Source organism: Dendrobates tinctorius, unplaced genomic scaffold, assembly GCF_039654945.1.
Source record: "Dendrobates tinctorius isolate UK_male_01 unplaced genomic scaffold, ASM3965494v1 ptg000060l, whole genome shotgun sequence".
Taxonomy (NCBI): Eukaryota; Metazoa; Chordata; class Amphibia; order Anura; family Dendrobatidae; genus Dendrobates; species Dendrobates tinctorius.
The window spans coordinates 81327035-81345068 of NW_027361728.1; the positions used below are offsets into that span (position 1 = coordinate 81327035).

General features: G+C 45.2%; 1 protein-coding gene across 6 annotated transcripts in view; it reads left to right on the top strand.

The window, feature by feature from the left end:
- The window catches only part of DOCK10 (dedicator of cytokinesis 10), a 387536-nt gene that overhangs the window by 85704 nt on the left and 283798 nt on the right, over nucleotides 1–18034 (top strand). For all 6 annotated transcript variants that reach the window (XM_073579093.1, XM_073579089.1, XM_073579094.1 and 3 more), the window contains exon 2: nucleotides 14101–14220. In XM_073579093.1, coding sequence (XP_073435194.1) covers nucleotides 14101–14220 — 120 coding nt within the window. The remainder of the gene's footprint in view (nucleotides 1–14100; nucleotides 14221–18034) is intronic.

The following is an 18034-nucleotide window of genomic DNA, read 5'->3' on the forward strand; positions in this document are numbered from 1 at the left end:
ATCAATCAAGATTTGTCAAAGCCAAATTCCAGGAAGTATGAAAAGCAAAGTTTTATTTAATATAACATGATAATAGTTTTATATAAAATATAGAACGTATTCCACAGCACTTTACAGTTAGTGGGGACAAGTACAGACAAGACATTACAAAGTAACAGGTAGCTCCACAGTTACAGGAGGAGTGGAGGCTTATAATCTATGAGGAAATGGGGAGGACATAATAAAAGGGGGACACATAACAAAAGGTGACAAAAATGCGCTAAAAATGCAAACGTTTATTAAACACAATCACAAGCACGATGAAAGAAATGCCTTTGGATATTTTGCTGAAAAATGAATGAATGATCTAATAAATATAGATGGGGGTTAGACTTGGCACTAGCACTAGAACTAATTTATTATAAGACTCCTGAGAAACAAGCTCCGGTATTTTCTATGAAATCACTAATGTAAAGTTGTAGTAACTGGAGACATGACTCCAGACTTTAGAAATCCAAGTTTGGGAATACGTTCTGCGGTAGGCTTTCACTGTGCAATATATAAAGTGAAAGATTAATATGCTTTACCATTATTACTTTAGATTTTGTAAGTTTCTGACATACTATGCTAGAACAGTGTGAACTCAGGCCATCATTATTTCATCGATGAGGGCACGACTCTTAAAGGAATCCTGTAAGCAGGTTAGTGCACAGTAACCTACAGACAGTGTAAGGCTGGAGTCGTTATACAGACTAAAATGATACCTTAGTTGATGAAATCCTTCTTGTGGTTGTTGTTTAATCTTTATTTATAGTTTTGAGTTAATGATATTCTCGTGATTCGGGGCGGCCTGTGGGGAGTCTTCATGTGGTGCTCTGATTAGCTGTTCACCAGTATGGCTTCTGACAGGTCACTGATCCCTCAATGACCTGTCCCCTAGTTTACGTACTGAATATAATAAGTATTGAAAAAAAAAAATCACTTTTAGCAAGCAGGCTGCGCCTGCGCTGTAGCATGATGGCATGTACAGTAGGTGCGGAAAGTAGGGAGTAGGGAGAAAGTTTCACAAAGTCAGCTATTACTACAGCCTTCCAATAGTCAGGCCTTTATGGCAGAGTGACCCGACAGAAGCCTCTACTCAATGCAAGACATATGAAAGTCCGCATAGAGTTTGCTAAAAACACACGAAGGACTCCCAGACTATGAGATATAAGATTCTCTGGTCTGATGAGACGAAGATAGAACTTTTTGGTGATAATTCTAAGCAGTATGTATGGAGAAAACCAGGCACTGCTCATCACCTGCCCAATACAATCCCAACAGTGAAACTTGGAGGTGGCAGCATCATGCTATGGGGGTGTTTTTCAGCTGCAGGAACAGGACGACTGGTTGCAATTGAAGGAAACCTGATGAGGAAAAGTACAGACATATCCTGGATGAAAAGCTCTTCCAGAGTGCTCTGGACCTCAGACTTGGCCGAAGGTTCACCTTCCAACAAGACAATAACCCTAAGCACACAGCTAAATTAACAAAGGAGTGGCTTCAGAATAACTCTGTGACCATTCTTGACTGGCCCAGCCAGAGTCCTGACCTAAACCCAATTGAGCATCTCTGGAGAGGCCTGAAGATAACTGTCTACCAAGGTTTACCATCCAAACTGACGGAACTGGAGAGGCTCTGCAAGGAAGAATGGCAGAGGATCCCCAAATCCAGGTGTGAAAAACTTGTTGCATCATTCCCATGAAGACTCATGGCCGTACTAGCTCATAAGGGTGCTTCTACTCAACACTGAGCAAAGGGTCTGAATACGTATTACCATGTGATATTTCAGTTTTTCTTTTTTAATAAATTTGCAAAAATTTCTACATTTCTGTTTTTTTTTTCAGTCAAGATGGGGTGCAGAGTGTACATTAATGAGAGAAAAATTAACTTTTTTGAATGTAACAAATGGCTGCAATGAAACAAAGAGTGAAAAATTTAAAGGAGTCTGAATACTTTCCATACACACTGTATAATGTGCATTTAATTATTTTATTTAAAAATATATATATGTAACTTGCGCTAAAATAATGTACACAGGTTCAATGGATAAATATAGTAATGCCAACAAATCCAATACTGAACACAACGAGGGATGAATTACCTTGAATGATGCTTGAATGGCATAAAAGGCAGTAGTCCTGGAAAAGGATTCTTGGTGGCGAGGTAGATGAAGGGTCCTTTTCCAATGGTGGTCAGTAGCCTACCAATAACTAGTGTCTCAGGTGAATAAAAGTGCAATCTCCATATGTGCCGCTGTCCCGGCCGGTGACTAGCGTGCAGCTAGAGATGAGCAGCTGCAGACTGTGTTGATTACAGACGCCGCTTTAGAAGGCAGGCCTGCAAGGACCAGGAACGCTACAGGACCTTGCGTGACTTCACAGGCACATGATAGATCACGTGACAGGCAACAGAGCGCTACGGAGCGCTGTAGGGGCCAGAGAAAACTTGCTTTCCTACGCGTTTCGGAATTCTCGGATTCCTTCTTCAGGGAATTATTTTATTTGATGGTATAAATAAATTGAAAAAAAAATGCTGTGTCAAAATGGCACCGGCTGTGCTTGAGCAGTAGTAGATGGATGGATGTTGTTGCGCAGATGCCAGCGGCACTATTTTGGTGGAGACAGTTTTTTTTTCTCTAGCAAGATGGCGTCGCCGGGCCTGCACAGTAGCATCTATTGAATCACCGATAGACGCTACTGCGCAAGCCCGGTTGGCGCCATTTTGACACAGAATCTTTTTTTTTCTGAGTTTATTTATACCAGCAAGTAAAATAATTAAATGCACATTATGCATGCGATCATGCTGCAGCGCAGGCGGTGCTGCCGGTTCCTGCCTGCTGAAGGTGATTTTTTTTGCAATACATATAATATTCAGTATGTAAAATAGGGTGCAGGGCAGTGAAGGATCATTGACCTGACAGTAGCCATACAGATGAATATGTAAGAAGAGCACCACATAAAGTCCAGCCCACAGTCCGCCCAGAGCCAGAGAATCTCATTAACTGAAAACTACAAATAAAGATTAAACAACAACCACAAGACAGATTTCATCAACAAAGTTATCATTGTAATCAGTAATGGGACCAATCTAAAGCTGGAGTCACACATAGCGACTCACCAGCAATCCCGACAACGATATCAACATGTCAGGATCGCTGGTGAGTCGCTATGTGATCGCTGGTGAGCTGTCACACAGACAGCTTCACCAGCGATCAGCACAGCGACGCCGAGCGTGCGACGTCGCTGTGTTCGTTAGTTACCAGCGCGCTGATGCAGGGAGCTGGTAACTAACGTACACATTGGGTATCCAAGGGACGTGCGTCCCTTAGATACCCGATGTGTACGTTAGTTACCAGCTCCCTGCATCAGCGCGCTGGTAACTAATGTACACATTGGATATCTAAGGGACGCACGTCCCTTGGATACCCGATGTGTACGTTAGTTATACCAGCAGATCGCTGGTCTCCCACCTGTCACACGCAGCGATGCGTGCTGGCCAGCGGGAGACCAGCAACAAAAGAAATGTCCAGCGGTTTCCTACAGCCATCAGCGATACGGGCAGGGGGGGCGGTCGCTGATCGCTGTTACACACAGCGATCTCGCTGGTGAGATCGCTGTTGTGTCACAAAACTTGTGACTCAGCAGCGATCTCACTAGCGAGATCGCTATGTGTGACGGGGCCCTATCACTGTCTGTAGGTTACTGTGCACAATCCTGCTGACAGGTTCCCTTTAAATTAACCACCGGTAGGCTGAATAGGAATTACAGCAAATAAAAAGAGCTGCAGTACCCGACGCAGCCACAACTGTGTAAGCAAAGAAGCTAATCAGTTGATCAATGGGATCCATATCTCTAATGATCCAATATTGTTGGACTATACAAATTATACAGATTGGGTCATACACCTTTCACACTGACTCAATTGATGAAGTCAACTGGTTTGGGCATTATTAGTTTGCAGGTGAAAATCTGAATATTATTTTTTGGAAGGAGTAACTATGCAGTCTATAATCGGCTGTAGGGATTCGACTCGCTCAGGAGCCACGGGAGTCAATCAGGAGGCTCGTTCCTTTTAAAAGTTCACAGGGTTTATTGCTTCATAACCCACAAAGCAGCACATAACACAAGGAATAGCATTTAGCTCAGGCGAATGCAAGCATAAGTGTCCGTGATTTCAGGCTCAGTCCTGGAGCCTCAGCAAACACATGAGGCTTAACCGTCCTCACATACAGCCAATATCCACAGGCCTCACCGAGTCAGCAGCCTCATCACGTGGTCTTCAGGAAGGTAGCACACCTTCCTCCACATAGGCCTACCGGGACCTTCCACATGGCTCAATCAGATCCATGCGCTCTCTCTCTTGTGACCTACTCTGGTTACCTTATATAGTCCGTAGCCACGCCCAAAGGGTCACATGGCTATGACCTCATCACAGGTCCTACAAGCATTCATACACTCTATTAAGGTGTTCTAGGCACCGCCCCTAGGTGGGTTTGTAAGTAGCTCTCGCTGACATAGTGTAACAACAGCTCAGCAGTGCTTCTGCTGATCAACACACATATTCAAGCTTCCATCCCAAGGCCACCTACCTTGGGACACATAACGGTCATTCAGCATCCTATGCCCATTATCACAATGGATATGCCTGTAGGCCCATCCTGGGACACCCACACAGCGCCCCCTAGCAGACATAGTGGTCACTACACCACATACTTCCCCCTCTGTTCAAACTTGTGGGGATGAACACATGACATTACCCAGGGATCTCGAGACCGGGCACCCATGTCACCTTGTCCTACAAGTCGAGAGGATCATCTCCGTCTGTTTCGGTAGTCTTACTGCATCATATTTACGTTAGGCCTCCCCCGCCCCCAGCGGTCAGTATCTCGGCCTTGGGCTTTGGCCTTCCCGTCAACGTCCGTCAGTGTGACCAGACACTCTTTAGTCTCCACCTGTCTGCAGTGCGCTCCGTCACCTGACCTTTTTCTCACTGGCCTGCTCTCCCGGTTTGTACGGTCATGAGTCCCACGTCCAGTTGGGCTAACTGGCTGGTCTGAGTCTGACCCCCTGTCGCTACGTCCACCACCGGGTCTCGTGCCTATGCTACTATGATTAGAACTGCCACTTGTGGACTCTCGACGTTTTTGCCTTTGACTACCTGTCCTTTCATTATTTGGAGGATCCCTTCGGGTCCTTACACCTTGGGTTGGAGGTGGATGCCACCTGACGTTCTGTATCTGCTAATTCATCTGCAGTCGATCCTGTCTTAGCTGCTCTATCTCCTTCAGGTACGCTACCCGATATTCCAGGAGCATGCGAAAGTTCCCAATGCTTTCCATCGAGCCAACCACAATGACTGGAACCATGTCATCTTCAACAGCTACCTGGATTTCCCCAGCAGGTGGGATCCTCACTCTCTTCACACTGGATCGATTTACCATCTCCGGCATCACCTTTCCAAGTCTGCCAACGACTTTCCCCACCAGATTTCTGGTTACCGGAATTATGTCTTCCACAAAGCCCAGCCGCCTTTGAGCCTCCCTCGCAAGCTCCAGACGTCGAGCGGCTTTCCTATTACGCACCACGAGCATCTGTTTTGTGCGAAGACATTGTAGGTGCATCTCCTTCAGGACAGCCACCCTTCTCTCTGTGTCTTCTGTTTCTGCCAGTATCACCAACTGGTCTGTCTCTGGTGCCCAGTTCACACTATAGGCCTTTACTGCCTTTTTAAAGGTCTCATGCACACCCTCGCTGGCACATGCTTCTCGCACGTCTTCGGGTACCTCCATCACGCACTTGAAGGTCGTGGACTTGCTCTCATCCTGGACAGACGGCTCTGGGTTCCCCATGGACACTTCCCTTAATACAGTTGTCCCAACCGGGGGAATATCTTGTTCAGCTCTTAGCTCCCCAACTTCACAAGATCTCATCTCTTCACGACCCTCTGCCAAGACGAGCACCGGCAGCTCCGTTCCACCACCAGTCAGACCCAGCCGCTGTACATCTCTGTCCAAGCTCTTCTCCCGCAGAAGACCTTTTACTACGCCTCTGAGTTCTTCCATCTCTTCCCTAAGGGTCTTGTTCACATTTTGCCACGTTGACAGGTGACCTCTGAGCTCCAAGACTTCTTTCTCAAGCCCTTCCACCCTGTGCTCGGCCATTTGTCTCAGGATTCTTTCTCGTTCGAGATGTTCTTCCACTGTCTCCTTTATTAACTGTATCTCATGATCTTGTTCTCTTTTGGCCAGCACGCGTCGCACCACTACCTCTTTAATTATATTGTCAAAGGGTACCACTGGGTCAGTCTCATCTCCCAGCCCACCATCCGTCATGTCACGAGACGTCAGGTCCGTAAGTTGGGCAGATGTACCTTTTCCTCTGGTCGGTTCTACCTTTGACCTGTCCACTTTAGGAGGCGTCACTGTCTCAGTGTCTGATGGCCCCACAGTTGAAACGTCTTCATCGTCCAACCATACGGCATCAAACATGACAAAATCTCGGCCCCTCTCAAAGGTATGAACTAAGTTTGGTGGCATATTACCACCTTGACACTTCCTCTTTGTCATCTCAATCATAACTCTGTTTACCGTATAATTCACAATGACCCCATTTATGAACGCATTTATTCAGACTGGCCTATCGCCTCAACACATTAACCTAATCTATCCCTGTGTGGCACAGCCAAAAGTTTTACCATAACCAGATTTCCCGCATCATGTTCCCACATGCTTTATGCATCCATTAGCCGTCTGTACTGTCACACACTTAACATTATGGCTGGTCCATACAATCAGGGCAACTGTTACCACCCACCTTTCGTGTCTTCCTCTTTCCTCATAGACTGTAAGCTTGCGAGCAGGGCCCTCATTCCTCTTGGTATTTGTTATAATCTACTGTATGTGATTATTGTTATGCTGTAATGTCTATTGTCTGTACAAATCCCCTCTGAAATGTAAAGTGCTGCGGAATATGTCGGCGCTATAAAAATAAAATTTATTATTATTATGGTCGCAGCAAACCCTGACGTTTTTCTCGGTCAGAGATAAAACGAGAGGAGCTCCTGTCAGAGTCACCTGACTCTTTGAGTCCAGCCTACCAGGGATTCCTTCCCGGTGCAGCATCATGGTACACACCTGTGGCCCATCGTTATCAAGAAAATACATGCCGCACTCCTCAAAACTCATACACACACACTGCGGTTCCCCAGACATACCCACTGAGGCAACCAGTGCTGCCATTTCCTGAACCACCCCAATTTGGGTCACCTCCCCCTCTGGGACTTCGCCCCCTTTTGGGCTACCACCCCAATTTGGGTCACCGCCCCCTTTTGGGACTCCTCCCACTTTTGGGCTGCCACCCCGATTTGGGCCACCGCCCCCTTTCGGGATTTCCCCATGTCTGTTCTGCAGAACTTCTTATGCCACAGTTCACACAGTACAGTTTAAGTCTTTTTGGGCTGGTACTGGCCCTTTAAGCACGACACCACACCAATTCCTTCTGACGCTGCCACAGCTCCTGCTGTCACAAATCACCTGTACCTCCGGCTGTCGCTCACAAGCAGCTGCTGGTGTCACTGCAGCTTCTGCTGCGCCGTCTTCGTGGACCCGCCGATCCACCGCAATCTTCGTAACCCCGCCGAGTTAGCGCTAGCCACTTGTCACCTTCGTGATCCCACTGAGCCACAGCAAGCTACCTTGAAAAACTTTGTAACCCCGCTGAGTCAAAGCAACACCTTCAGCTCTTATAAAGAGAGAGAGAGAAAAAAAAACTCATGCACAGTCTCTCACTGACCCTGGTCAGTGCAACACGGATTCCTGTCCGTTACCTGCTGGTGTCAGCCACACAGGTTCCCGGGTACCTCTCATCCACAGAGGCACCCTATAGCGACTTCTCAAATAGTCTTTCCCTGACCACGGTCAGCATACCACAGACTCCTGTCTGTTACCTGTTGGTGACGGCACACAGGTTCCTGGATGCCTCTTCTTTTCAGAGGTATCCCACAAATATCAATACAGTCACTTTCTCTGTCCTCGGTCAGTATTACTCACGATTTTCCAGACCGTCTGCTCTCCTGGCTCAGAGCCGCCAGTACGGCAACATGTGCTTCTTTAAACCGCTGCCCGCAGTCTGTCACCAATTGTAGGGATTCGACTCGCTCAGGAGCCATGGGAGTCAATCAGGAGGCATGTTCCTTTTCAAAGTTCACAGGGTTTATTGCTTCATAACCCATAAAGCAGCACATAACATAAGGAATAGCCTTTAGCTCAGGCGAAAGCAAGCATAAGGCTAAGTGCACACGTACCGGAACTCTCGCGGAAATTACCGCGAGAATTCCGGAATTCCAGTCCGCGGGAAAATCGCATTTTAAATTCCCGCGATTTTCCCGTGGAAAAACTAGCATTTTGCAAGCGTAATTAGCTTGCAAAATGCTAGCGTTCGCCAAGCGATCTGTAGCATCGCTTGGAGAACTGATTGACAGGTTGGTCACACTCGTCAAACATAGTGTTTGACGAGTGTGACCAACTTTTTACTACTGAGGCCGCCTATGCAGCATCAGTAGTAAAAGATAAAATGTAAAAAAAAATAAAAAACGGTGTTATTCTCACCCTCCGACGTCCCGCGCATCCGTTCCCAGTAATCCTTTGCGAAAATGCCCGCGATGACGTCAGTTCTCGCGGGATCGCGACGTCTCGTGGTAATTCGCGATGACGTCGCGCGAATGACCGCGAGACTTCGCGATCCCGCGAGATCGGACGCCATCGCGGGCATTTTCGCAAAGGACTACTGGGAACGGGAGCGTGAAGAGAAGCGGGAAGGCTGCGCGGGACGCCGGAGGGTGAGAATAACAATATTTTTGATTTTTAAATTCTTTTTTTTACAGGGATATGGTACCCAAAGCCCGGAGGACAGTCTCCTCTCCTCCGGACCATGGGTACCATCCGCAATTGTTCTGCTTACTTTCCGCATGTTGTGCACAGCCACATGCGGGAAATAAGCGGAACAATGCATTCCTATGGGTGCGGGATCGCCGCGATTCCGCAAATTAATGAGCATGCTGCGGTTTTTACCGCGAAGCGATTCCGCCGCGGTAAAAACCGCAGCATTAGCACAGCATTGCGGAATCCCATAGGAATGCATGGGATGCTTATTTTTCGCGTTTTCGCGGCAAAATCGCGCGGTTAAAACAGCCGCGGAAACGCGAAAAAAACGCCACGTGTGAACTCAGCCTAAGTGTCCATGATTTCAGGCTCAGTCCTGGAGCCTCAGCAAACACAGGAGGCTTATCTGTCCTCACAAACAGCCAATATCCACAGGCCTCACCGGGTCAGCAGCCTCATCACGTGGTCTTCAGGAAGGTAGCACACCTTCCTCCACATAGGCCTGCCGGGACCTTCCACATGGCTCAATCAGATCCATGCGCTCTCTCTCTTGTGACCTACTTTGGTTACCTTATATGGTCCGTAGCCATGCCCACCGGGTCACATGGCTATGACCTCATCACAGGTCCTACAAGCATTCATACACTCTATTAAGGCGTTCTAGACACCACCCCTAGGTGGGTTTGTAAGTACCGTAGGTCTCGCTGACACAGTGTAACAACAGCTCAGCAGTGCCTCTGCTGATCAACACACATATTCAAGCTTCCATCCCAAGGCCACCTACCTTGGAACACATAACGGCCATTCAGCATCCTATACCCATTACCACAATGGATATGCCTGTAGGCCCGTCCTCGGACACCCACACAGCGCCCCCTAGCGGACATAGTGGTCACTACACCACACGGCCATATACATAGATACTGTAGGTATTTGTAGATACTGACTAAGGCACCCTTGTGCTCCTGAAATGTATCAGTGACTATGCCTTCACCAGTTCACAGATTTTAATAAAATGGACGTCTAATAAAGTTTGAACATTTTTACTTAAGACTAGGTGTCCCGAGCTCCACTTACTTTCATTTGTTATTTTCTGCTAAAAATATTCTACAGTGTGTATTTATAATCTGTAATTATCAATCTATACACAAAGGTATCCTGCATTATCAATAAGGGGCTATAATTCTGATTTATAGGTAAAACATTCATAATTCTCTCGAGACATAGATGATACCTATGCCACCACTATTTAAATGGCGCTCTGACAATATTACTGTGGTAGAAGGTAAAATTTGATATGATTTATCATTAAGCAAACAGGGTGTCAATCTCTGTAATTATCAACCATCAAAAGGTCACTACAATTGAATAAGTGCACACATGCTGGTATGGAGCTTTTGGATGCCCCATTTAGTTTACAAGCCAACATCTGAAGGAGGAAGGAAGTAATTTGAAGAGCCCCAAAGTGATGACCCAAAATGTACCCTAAATAACTGAGTAACTGAGGTTCTCACTAATTCTTACAGCTTGCATGCACTTCTGCTTCTCACTTTTTTCATGCTCACACCTCTATACTTACATTTTGGCTGGGTAGAAGTACATTTATTTTTGTACCACATCATATGTAACTTGAATGTTGACTTTGTTGAAAATTTGCTATAAGTATTTTTTTTAAAAGATGCCTTAGAGTATGTTTCCATGCTGCATAGTAGCAGCGCTTTGGACACAGTGGAAAGCCCGCTCCGCCCAAAGCGCTGCCCCCTTTTTCATTGAACAAATGCGGAATCACCGCATCCTATCCATAGACTGTGGGCTATTTATCTTGCAGAGAAGGAGCGTCTCCGCAAGATAAATAGACATGCTGCGATCTATAAAGACGCGCCGCATGTCCGGTTTCGTGGGTGTGTCACTCGTGTCTTTGTACGCATAGTGGAGACGGGATTTCATAAAATCCCCTCCACTATGCTGTAACATGTGGACGCTGCGGCTGTACGCAGCGTTCAATCCTTAGCAAACAAGTAATTGTGATTTTATTGGTGGGTGTTTTTGGAGATACAGTATTGTTCTCCTCCAATAAATCTCTGCCCTCGCTCCCCTACTGAGGGAACCACTAGACCCTGGGACATGCTTGAGAAGCAATTTGGATAGATGCCAGGACTTTCCTGTCAATTGCTGAGTGGGAACTACTGCTGATATAGTGGGGACTACTGGCAGAGCTTCTGGCTTAGAGGGAATATGTCAGTAGGATCCGTCTAAGGGGTTTATATGGGCATGTAGGTCATATGGAGCTGAATAAAATGATACCTTGATATGAATGTCTTATTCTAGAGAAACACACGTTTTTCGTAATATGTAAATGACCTGTTACGATCTATGGGCCGGACTCTGATCTCCCTCAGAATCTGCCTCCAGCACTTATTTTAAATAAAAGGTTACCAGTGTGAGACGTTTATTGACTGACAGTCTGCTCTCCTGATCTACATGTCTCACTCTAGTAATACTTTCTTTAATTTATTATCTCTGGAGGCAGATTCTTGTGCAGATCAGTGTCCGGCCCATAGATATTTACAGCTAATTTATACAGTACATTAAGAAAAATGTGGATTTCACTGGAATAAGACGTCAGATTGCAGATACCAGAATATCATTTTATTCAGCTTCATACTTGTAGGGTCATTATTCTTCAAGGAAGCCTTAGCCTTCTGTACGTTTTGCCTGCTTCATTTAACTCTTTTAATGGCCATAGAAATGAAGGTGTGATGGATGATACCAGAGAGATCACGCAGAATCCCTCCCCTGCCACCACATGTGATGAACCCGCACCTTGACACCTCACCTGACGTCACTTTCACATCAACGAGATTATGTGGTATGGTCTGCTCATTTGCACCAATGTGACATTCCATACCCCCACAATTGGCACAGTTTTACACAGACACCCCCTGTCCACACGAGCCCAGGTAGGCACAGGGAGTGAGAGGTGGCCTACGCAATCACTGATATGGCACCACACTCGCCCACTACCCTAACAGGCTGAGAGGCTCCTTTCACTAGCCCCAGTAAAGCAGAACCTTATCAGTCCACTAGAACTGCCACCAGTTCCTCGTTTGATATAAGCCTGGTCCGTTAATAAGAATTATATTGTGTGAGAAACCATCCCTTGTAGCATGGAAAATTAAAATGAGAAACGGTGTGGATTCGTAGATTAAGATAAATTAGCAGCCCAAGGGAAAATTATTTATTTAATCTCCTTAAGGGAACACTAGACAATACACTCTATACACAATAGTCCTATATATATAATGTTCACATATGCAAATACGCAATATTTGCAATATGCAGAATATATGGGTCAGTTACGAGTAGATGAAAGGCCTAGCTTGAGGGGGAGGTGCTGCCACATGGGAGGCTTGTGGTCCCTTGACTTGACTTCTCCTCACACGATATGTCATCGTGACCTCCCCAGAGAAAGAGCACTAGGCTAAGCTCTGCAGAAGCATTTAATCCCTTGGTTGGTCACATCCATTTCCACCCACAGTATTGTCCTTATTCTACTTCCTTGGAGGTATGAAGTTAAATCTTCAAAAATCTTTGAAAGATCATTACTCCTTTCTGAACGGTCCTAGGGTGGTGGTTCTGGTGCCATCAGGTCCGGCCAGTACTTCTACACTTTAAGACCAAACACAGCTTTACTACCTGACTTCTAGTAGCTGTTCTATGTAACGCCATACCCATAGGTGCGAGAACGGATCGAGACCCTGGAAGGCATTTGGTCTTATCCAGAGATCTCGGAAATATACACGATGTATGGCTAGGACCTAAAGTATCTCCATAACTATTTTGGATAGATAGCTGACAAAGCAATTTTGACTGCATAGTCTCTATATGGCAGCAAGCCCTTTGTTCTACTCTGAGCTGGTTAAGGGGTGAGTTCTGTCTCTCACAGCCCTTTGACTCTTGACCTCCCCTGTTGCTGCTTGGGTTTTTATACTCCCATGCCAAATAGGATACAAATGATTGACATGGAATTATTTCTTCACTTTTCTTCACAGAAGGTATTTAGTATTATTATCTAATTTTATATATAAATATATAATTTTGTGAAGCAGTTACATTTTTATTTCATAAATCTATAATGCACATGAAAATAAGCAACTTTTATAATATATCCTATCACACAAATCTGCTTCTTTCTACTCCAGGACGGATCTTTCATTTTCAGAATTCTCAATTCACAAGTAAAATCTGTTTACAGTGAAGATAGATTTTTACCTTACTAATATAGGATGTGACAGTCTTTACTCTTAAGATTCTATGGAGAAGGTGGGAGGAGGGAGAAGCAGCTAGAGGCTGAGCTCCTCACTTCTCTTCCCCATCTGCATGGAATATTACCAGCACTAAATGCCATCTCATATCTCAGTAATGTAACCATCTTCACTGAGTACAGATTTTACCAGTGAATTGAGAATTTTGAGAGTAAAAGAACAATCCTGGAGGAGATAGAAGCAGATTTCTATGATAAGATGTATTACAAAGTTTCTTATTTTCATGTGTACTGTTCATTTATGTAATAAAAATAAAAATGATGGTTATTCTTATATTCATTACATATAAAACAACACATCCTTCTTTTGTGGTCAGCGGCTACATTTTTAGCAGAAGCAGAATATTTTATTTAGAAGAATTGTGCTGTTTTCCAAATGTAATTGTAAAAAATATGGTATAGTCAATAGTCACATGAATAATATGCCTGTTATCATTGTCACATTAGCCATCATTAATCTCGTGACGTATCACATTGTGACCAGGCTCTAATAAGATCCACAGATCTCATATTATTGTGACAGTCGCGTCTTCCGTTTATACTGATTACATTAGTTTTCATGCCAATGACTGTGTGCTCATCAGGGCTCTGCTCCCATTAATAGTTTCATTGAATCCTAATAATAGGAGAACCTTGTTGAAAATCCTGCCCTATAATCCTACATGAATAATTAAGGAATAATTCCGTTTCTGGAGCTGTTGTTACATTTTCATTGCTGCTTGATTAAAGCTCCTTTTGGAAAAGAGGATGGTGGCATAAAAGAGTAAAGTATCTGATTTATTGCACCTACATAAAAAGCTTACTTTACTTCCGGAAGTGTTTCCTGTAGCTCTTATTATATATCTACCCTGATGATGTTTTTTTTTTTATCTTGCAGCATGAGAAGCCTAAACTCTTAGAGCCATTGGATTACGAGTCCGCCATTACAGAACTAGAAAATAGTTATTCCAACGACCCTCTGAAGGATCTTGTATTATTTCCTGAGGACGACTTTTCAGTAAGTTCCCATTTATAATATTATTTTATCTTTCAGTTGAATAATCTATGATTTCATTTATAGTTGTATTCAAACGCCTCATTTTTTTGTTCTTCCTGGCGATAAGTACTGGTAGATAAATCGGCGCTCCCTCGTGAGGAACATGAATGCTCTGCCGAATATTCATGTGTACTGGTGGAGTTGGTAGAGGTAGTGTAATAACAGACTACCTCTAGTTGTAATCTCTATGCTACTTCCTTGGATTGGCAAAGTTTGGTTCCACCAATATACACAGCAGGGAAATCTAGAACTTGCATATTGGTGTCACTTTGTATTTATGCCACACGGTAGAGGCCAAGACTCAGCACTGTAATCATCTCCATGTAGGATTACCTACACAGTTGTACAAAACCATAGCCAAGATTTTTTTTCTACCCTGCATAAAAGTTAAAGGGAATTTATCACCAGATGTTCCCAAAATAAACCAGCTGCACAATGATGCAAATGTCTCCTGTCCCTTCACTACAACCCCTCTATGTCCCACATACCTTTAAAATTAAGATTTAAACTTGTTCCTCAATGTATGCTAATCGGCACCGAATGGTCCGATGGGCGTCTCCCTACACGGCTACGCACACCGTCTATGTTTGCAAATGCTGGGCTTGACTTAGGTGACATCTTCTATGACATCCATATAGTCAGCTAACTTTTGCACCTTTACAGTTCGCTCTGTCCTTTGCCTTTGTTATGGTTTGCTCTGACAATCACAGATGGACGGGCGGCAAATACAGGCTGAAATTATGCAATGAATTGGTGAGCTGAAAAGATACAATATAAATTCCTACATACAGTTTCCTACACCACTGGAGAAAATGGTCATCTCTGATTCTGATTTTTGCTTTCAATGTGCTGTAGCTCAAGGAATTTTTTTATGCATGCCAACTGGTCCTGTCCCAAGCTCTCACCATTCTGGTCGGAGACGGTCTTCTTAATGCATACCCATTTTGAGTTCACTGGGGTCCTCTCCCAGACACAAGTTTGTTTCCTTGGATGATTTGATCCAGAATTTCTACAAATAACTTGTCTTTTGCATTCTTCTTTTTTTGTGCAAGGAAAGTAGTCAAAATATTGTGGAGGTCAACAGATATTCCTCTGTTCTCTCGTTGGCTTAATCTAGTTAACAAATGTATTCCCTTCTCCAAATTACTTAAGGTGTGTGTCCAGGAAATGGTCAAATAAACGTGAGGAGGTCTGGTCACTCTAGCTTGAGCCCGAGGTTGCAATTGCTGTTGCATTCTTCCAAATTATTAGTTAAAGGGGTTTACTTCAGTTGGTATCTTACGTATTGTACTGCTTCTCTAGGGGTTCATCGTGAAGGAGGTTCTCTCTCCCCTCTCTATCAGTCTGTCATTGTTAGTTTGTTTACTGTAAGAGATATCTGTAATTTGTATGTAACCCCCTTCTCATGTACAGTACCATGGAATCAATGGTGCTATATAAATAAATAATAATGAGTGGGTGTTAAGGAGTGTGTTACATGTGCCGGCACCTCCACATGGTTCCCCTCCTCTCGCCATGTGGGCACACCAGCTTACTCACCATCCCGGCCGCAGCAGCTTCCTTGCGTGCTCCCTCCTCCTTCCCTGTGCATGACGCACTGTGCACTGGCAGTGTGCCTAGTGCGCACACTCCCCTCTTCTTAAAGGGTCAGCTCGCACACATGGTAGAATGCCCCCAGCTAACATCTAGGAGACATGTAGTTAATGCGTGCACATGCAAGGTGTCTCCTTGCCAATAGCTTGAAGGCATCTTCTATAAATGGCACCCTCACCAATTGGGAAGTCCCTGAGCAACCCCTATGATTAGTGTTAGGTGTGTTGGTGGTGCAACTGTATGTTGCCAGGTACCTGTCTCTATTTCCAAATCTCCTTTGTTCTGCTCTGAGGTTGTTTAGCCGGTGATGAACATCCTAACCAAGGAGAAGGTGCAAGATGTAACCTTTCATCCAGTGGTTTGGAGAGAATGTGGTCCTGATGAGAGGTTGTGGGAGTTCAGGATGAAGACTCTGGCTTCATCTTTTCTGCAAGGAGTCCTCAGGGGCTTGAAGAAGAGGGGGCGTAAAGGTGGGGTAGGGGGCACTGTTATGTCTGCCGGCAGCGCCGCATGGTTCCCCCCCTCCCACTATGCAAGCACGCCAGCGTACTCTCGGCCCCGCAGCAGCAGCTTCCTCATGTGCTCCCTCCTTTCCTGTATACACCGCACTGTGCTCCGGTTTTGTGCCTATTGCGCGCCATCCCCTTTTTTTTAAAGGGGCACCTCGCACACATGGTAAAATGCTAACAGCTGGGAGGCATTTAGTTAATGTGTGCACATTCAAAGTGTCTCCCAGCCAATAGCTGGGAGGCATCTTGTATAAAAGGTACCTTCATCAATTTGGAGTTGCCTGAGCCACCCCTATGGTTAGTGTTTGGTGTGTTGATAGTGCAACTGTATGTTTCAAGGTCCTTGTCCCTAGTCTGTATTACTATTCCTGTATTCTCATAGTCTATTATAAAGATTTCCCTTATCCGGTGTCCAGGTAGTGCAGTATAGATTGTTTTTATTTCCTTCGTCCGCTCCAGTGGTGTCCATAGCCTGAAACCGCATCTGTGATATCTGTACCTCATGGCCACATCAGGGAACTGTTTTCCAAGTGGCTGTCCTGTGTAAACCAGTCCCAAGTTGCCGCCCTGTCTAAATCAATCCCAGTCCTGTCCTTTCTAAAAATCTAATTAACGGCTAAAGGGTACTTCACACATAGCGAGATCGTTAGCGAGATCGCTGAAACGTCACTGGTTTGGTGACGCAACAGCGACCTCGCCAGCGATCTTGCTACGTATGACACATAGCAGCGACCAGCTCCCCACTGCGATATCGTTGATTGAGCTTGAATGTCCTAGGCCATTTTTTGATCATTGGCGTCCCGCTGGCCAGCATGCATCGCTGTGTTTGACGCCATAGCTATGATGAGCGACCTCGTTGGCAACTCAGAACTCAGGGACGCAGGTGTGAGTCGTCAGAATAGCTGCTGTGTGACAAGGTCCCAACGACCGCCGAGGTCGTTATACGGATCGCCGTATCGTTGCTGCGTCGTTGAGTAGATCTGCCTGTTTGACAGCTTACTTGCGACCATGTAGCGACGTACCAACGATCCTTACAAGGTAGTATTGTTGTCGGGATCGCTGGAGCATCGCTATGTGTAACGGGACCCGTAGACTCTTGTGATCAGCTGCTACTGCTGGACACGGCTCTGGAGTGGCTCCTGGCAGCTACCTGTTGCACAAGCCTGTCCTCACCACTAGAGGCTCCAGCGAACACCAATGTATCTGCTTAGTCACACTCCTCCAGGGTAGGTCCGATCCATGGCACAGTGGGTCCATGAGCCACATGCGCCACTTGCGTGCATATCAGTGGGTATGAATGGTTATGTCTATTTGCGTGGATGTTTTGATTTTCAACAATTGCCGTTAAAAGTATTTGGTCTGGAATTGTCACACTTGCGGTAACTGTGAATCCTACTGGATTACATTGATATCTTCCTCCAGAGGGTGGCCTGCGTGTCTTCAGCATGTATACTTATTCCAGTTGCCTATATCTTGCTGATAAGTTTGGTTTCCCATTTCCATACTGTTGAAATGATGATTGTAAGTTGTTATATCTAGGTTTCACTTTTTTTCTGTATTTTTGCATTTACATTATCTATAATAATAAATGCCCTAACCAGCTTCCGGTTGTAACAACTTCCGTCCAGTTGTAACCGGTGACGTCACCACACACACACGCACGTTAACCCTCA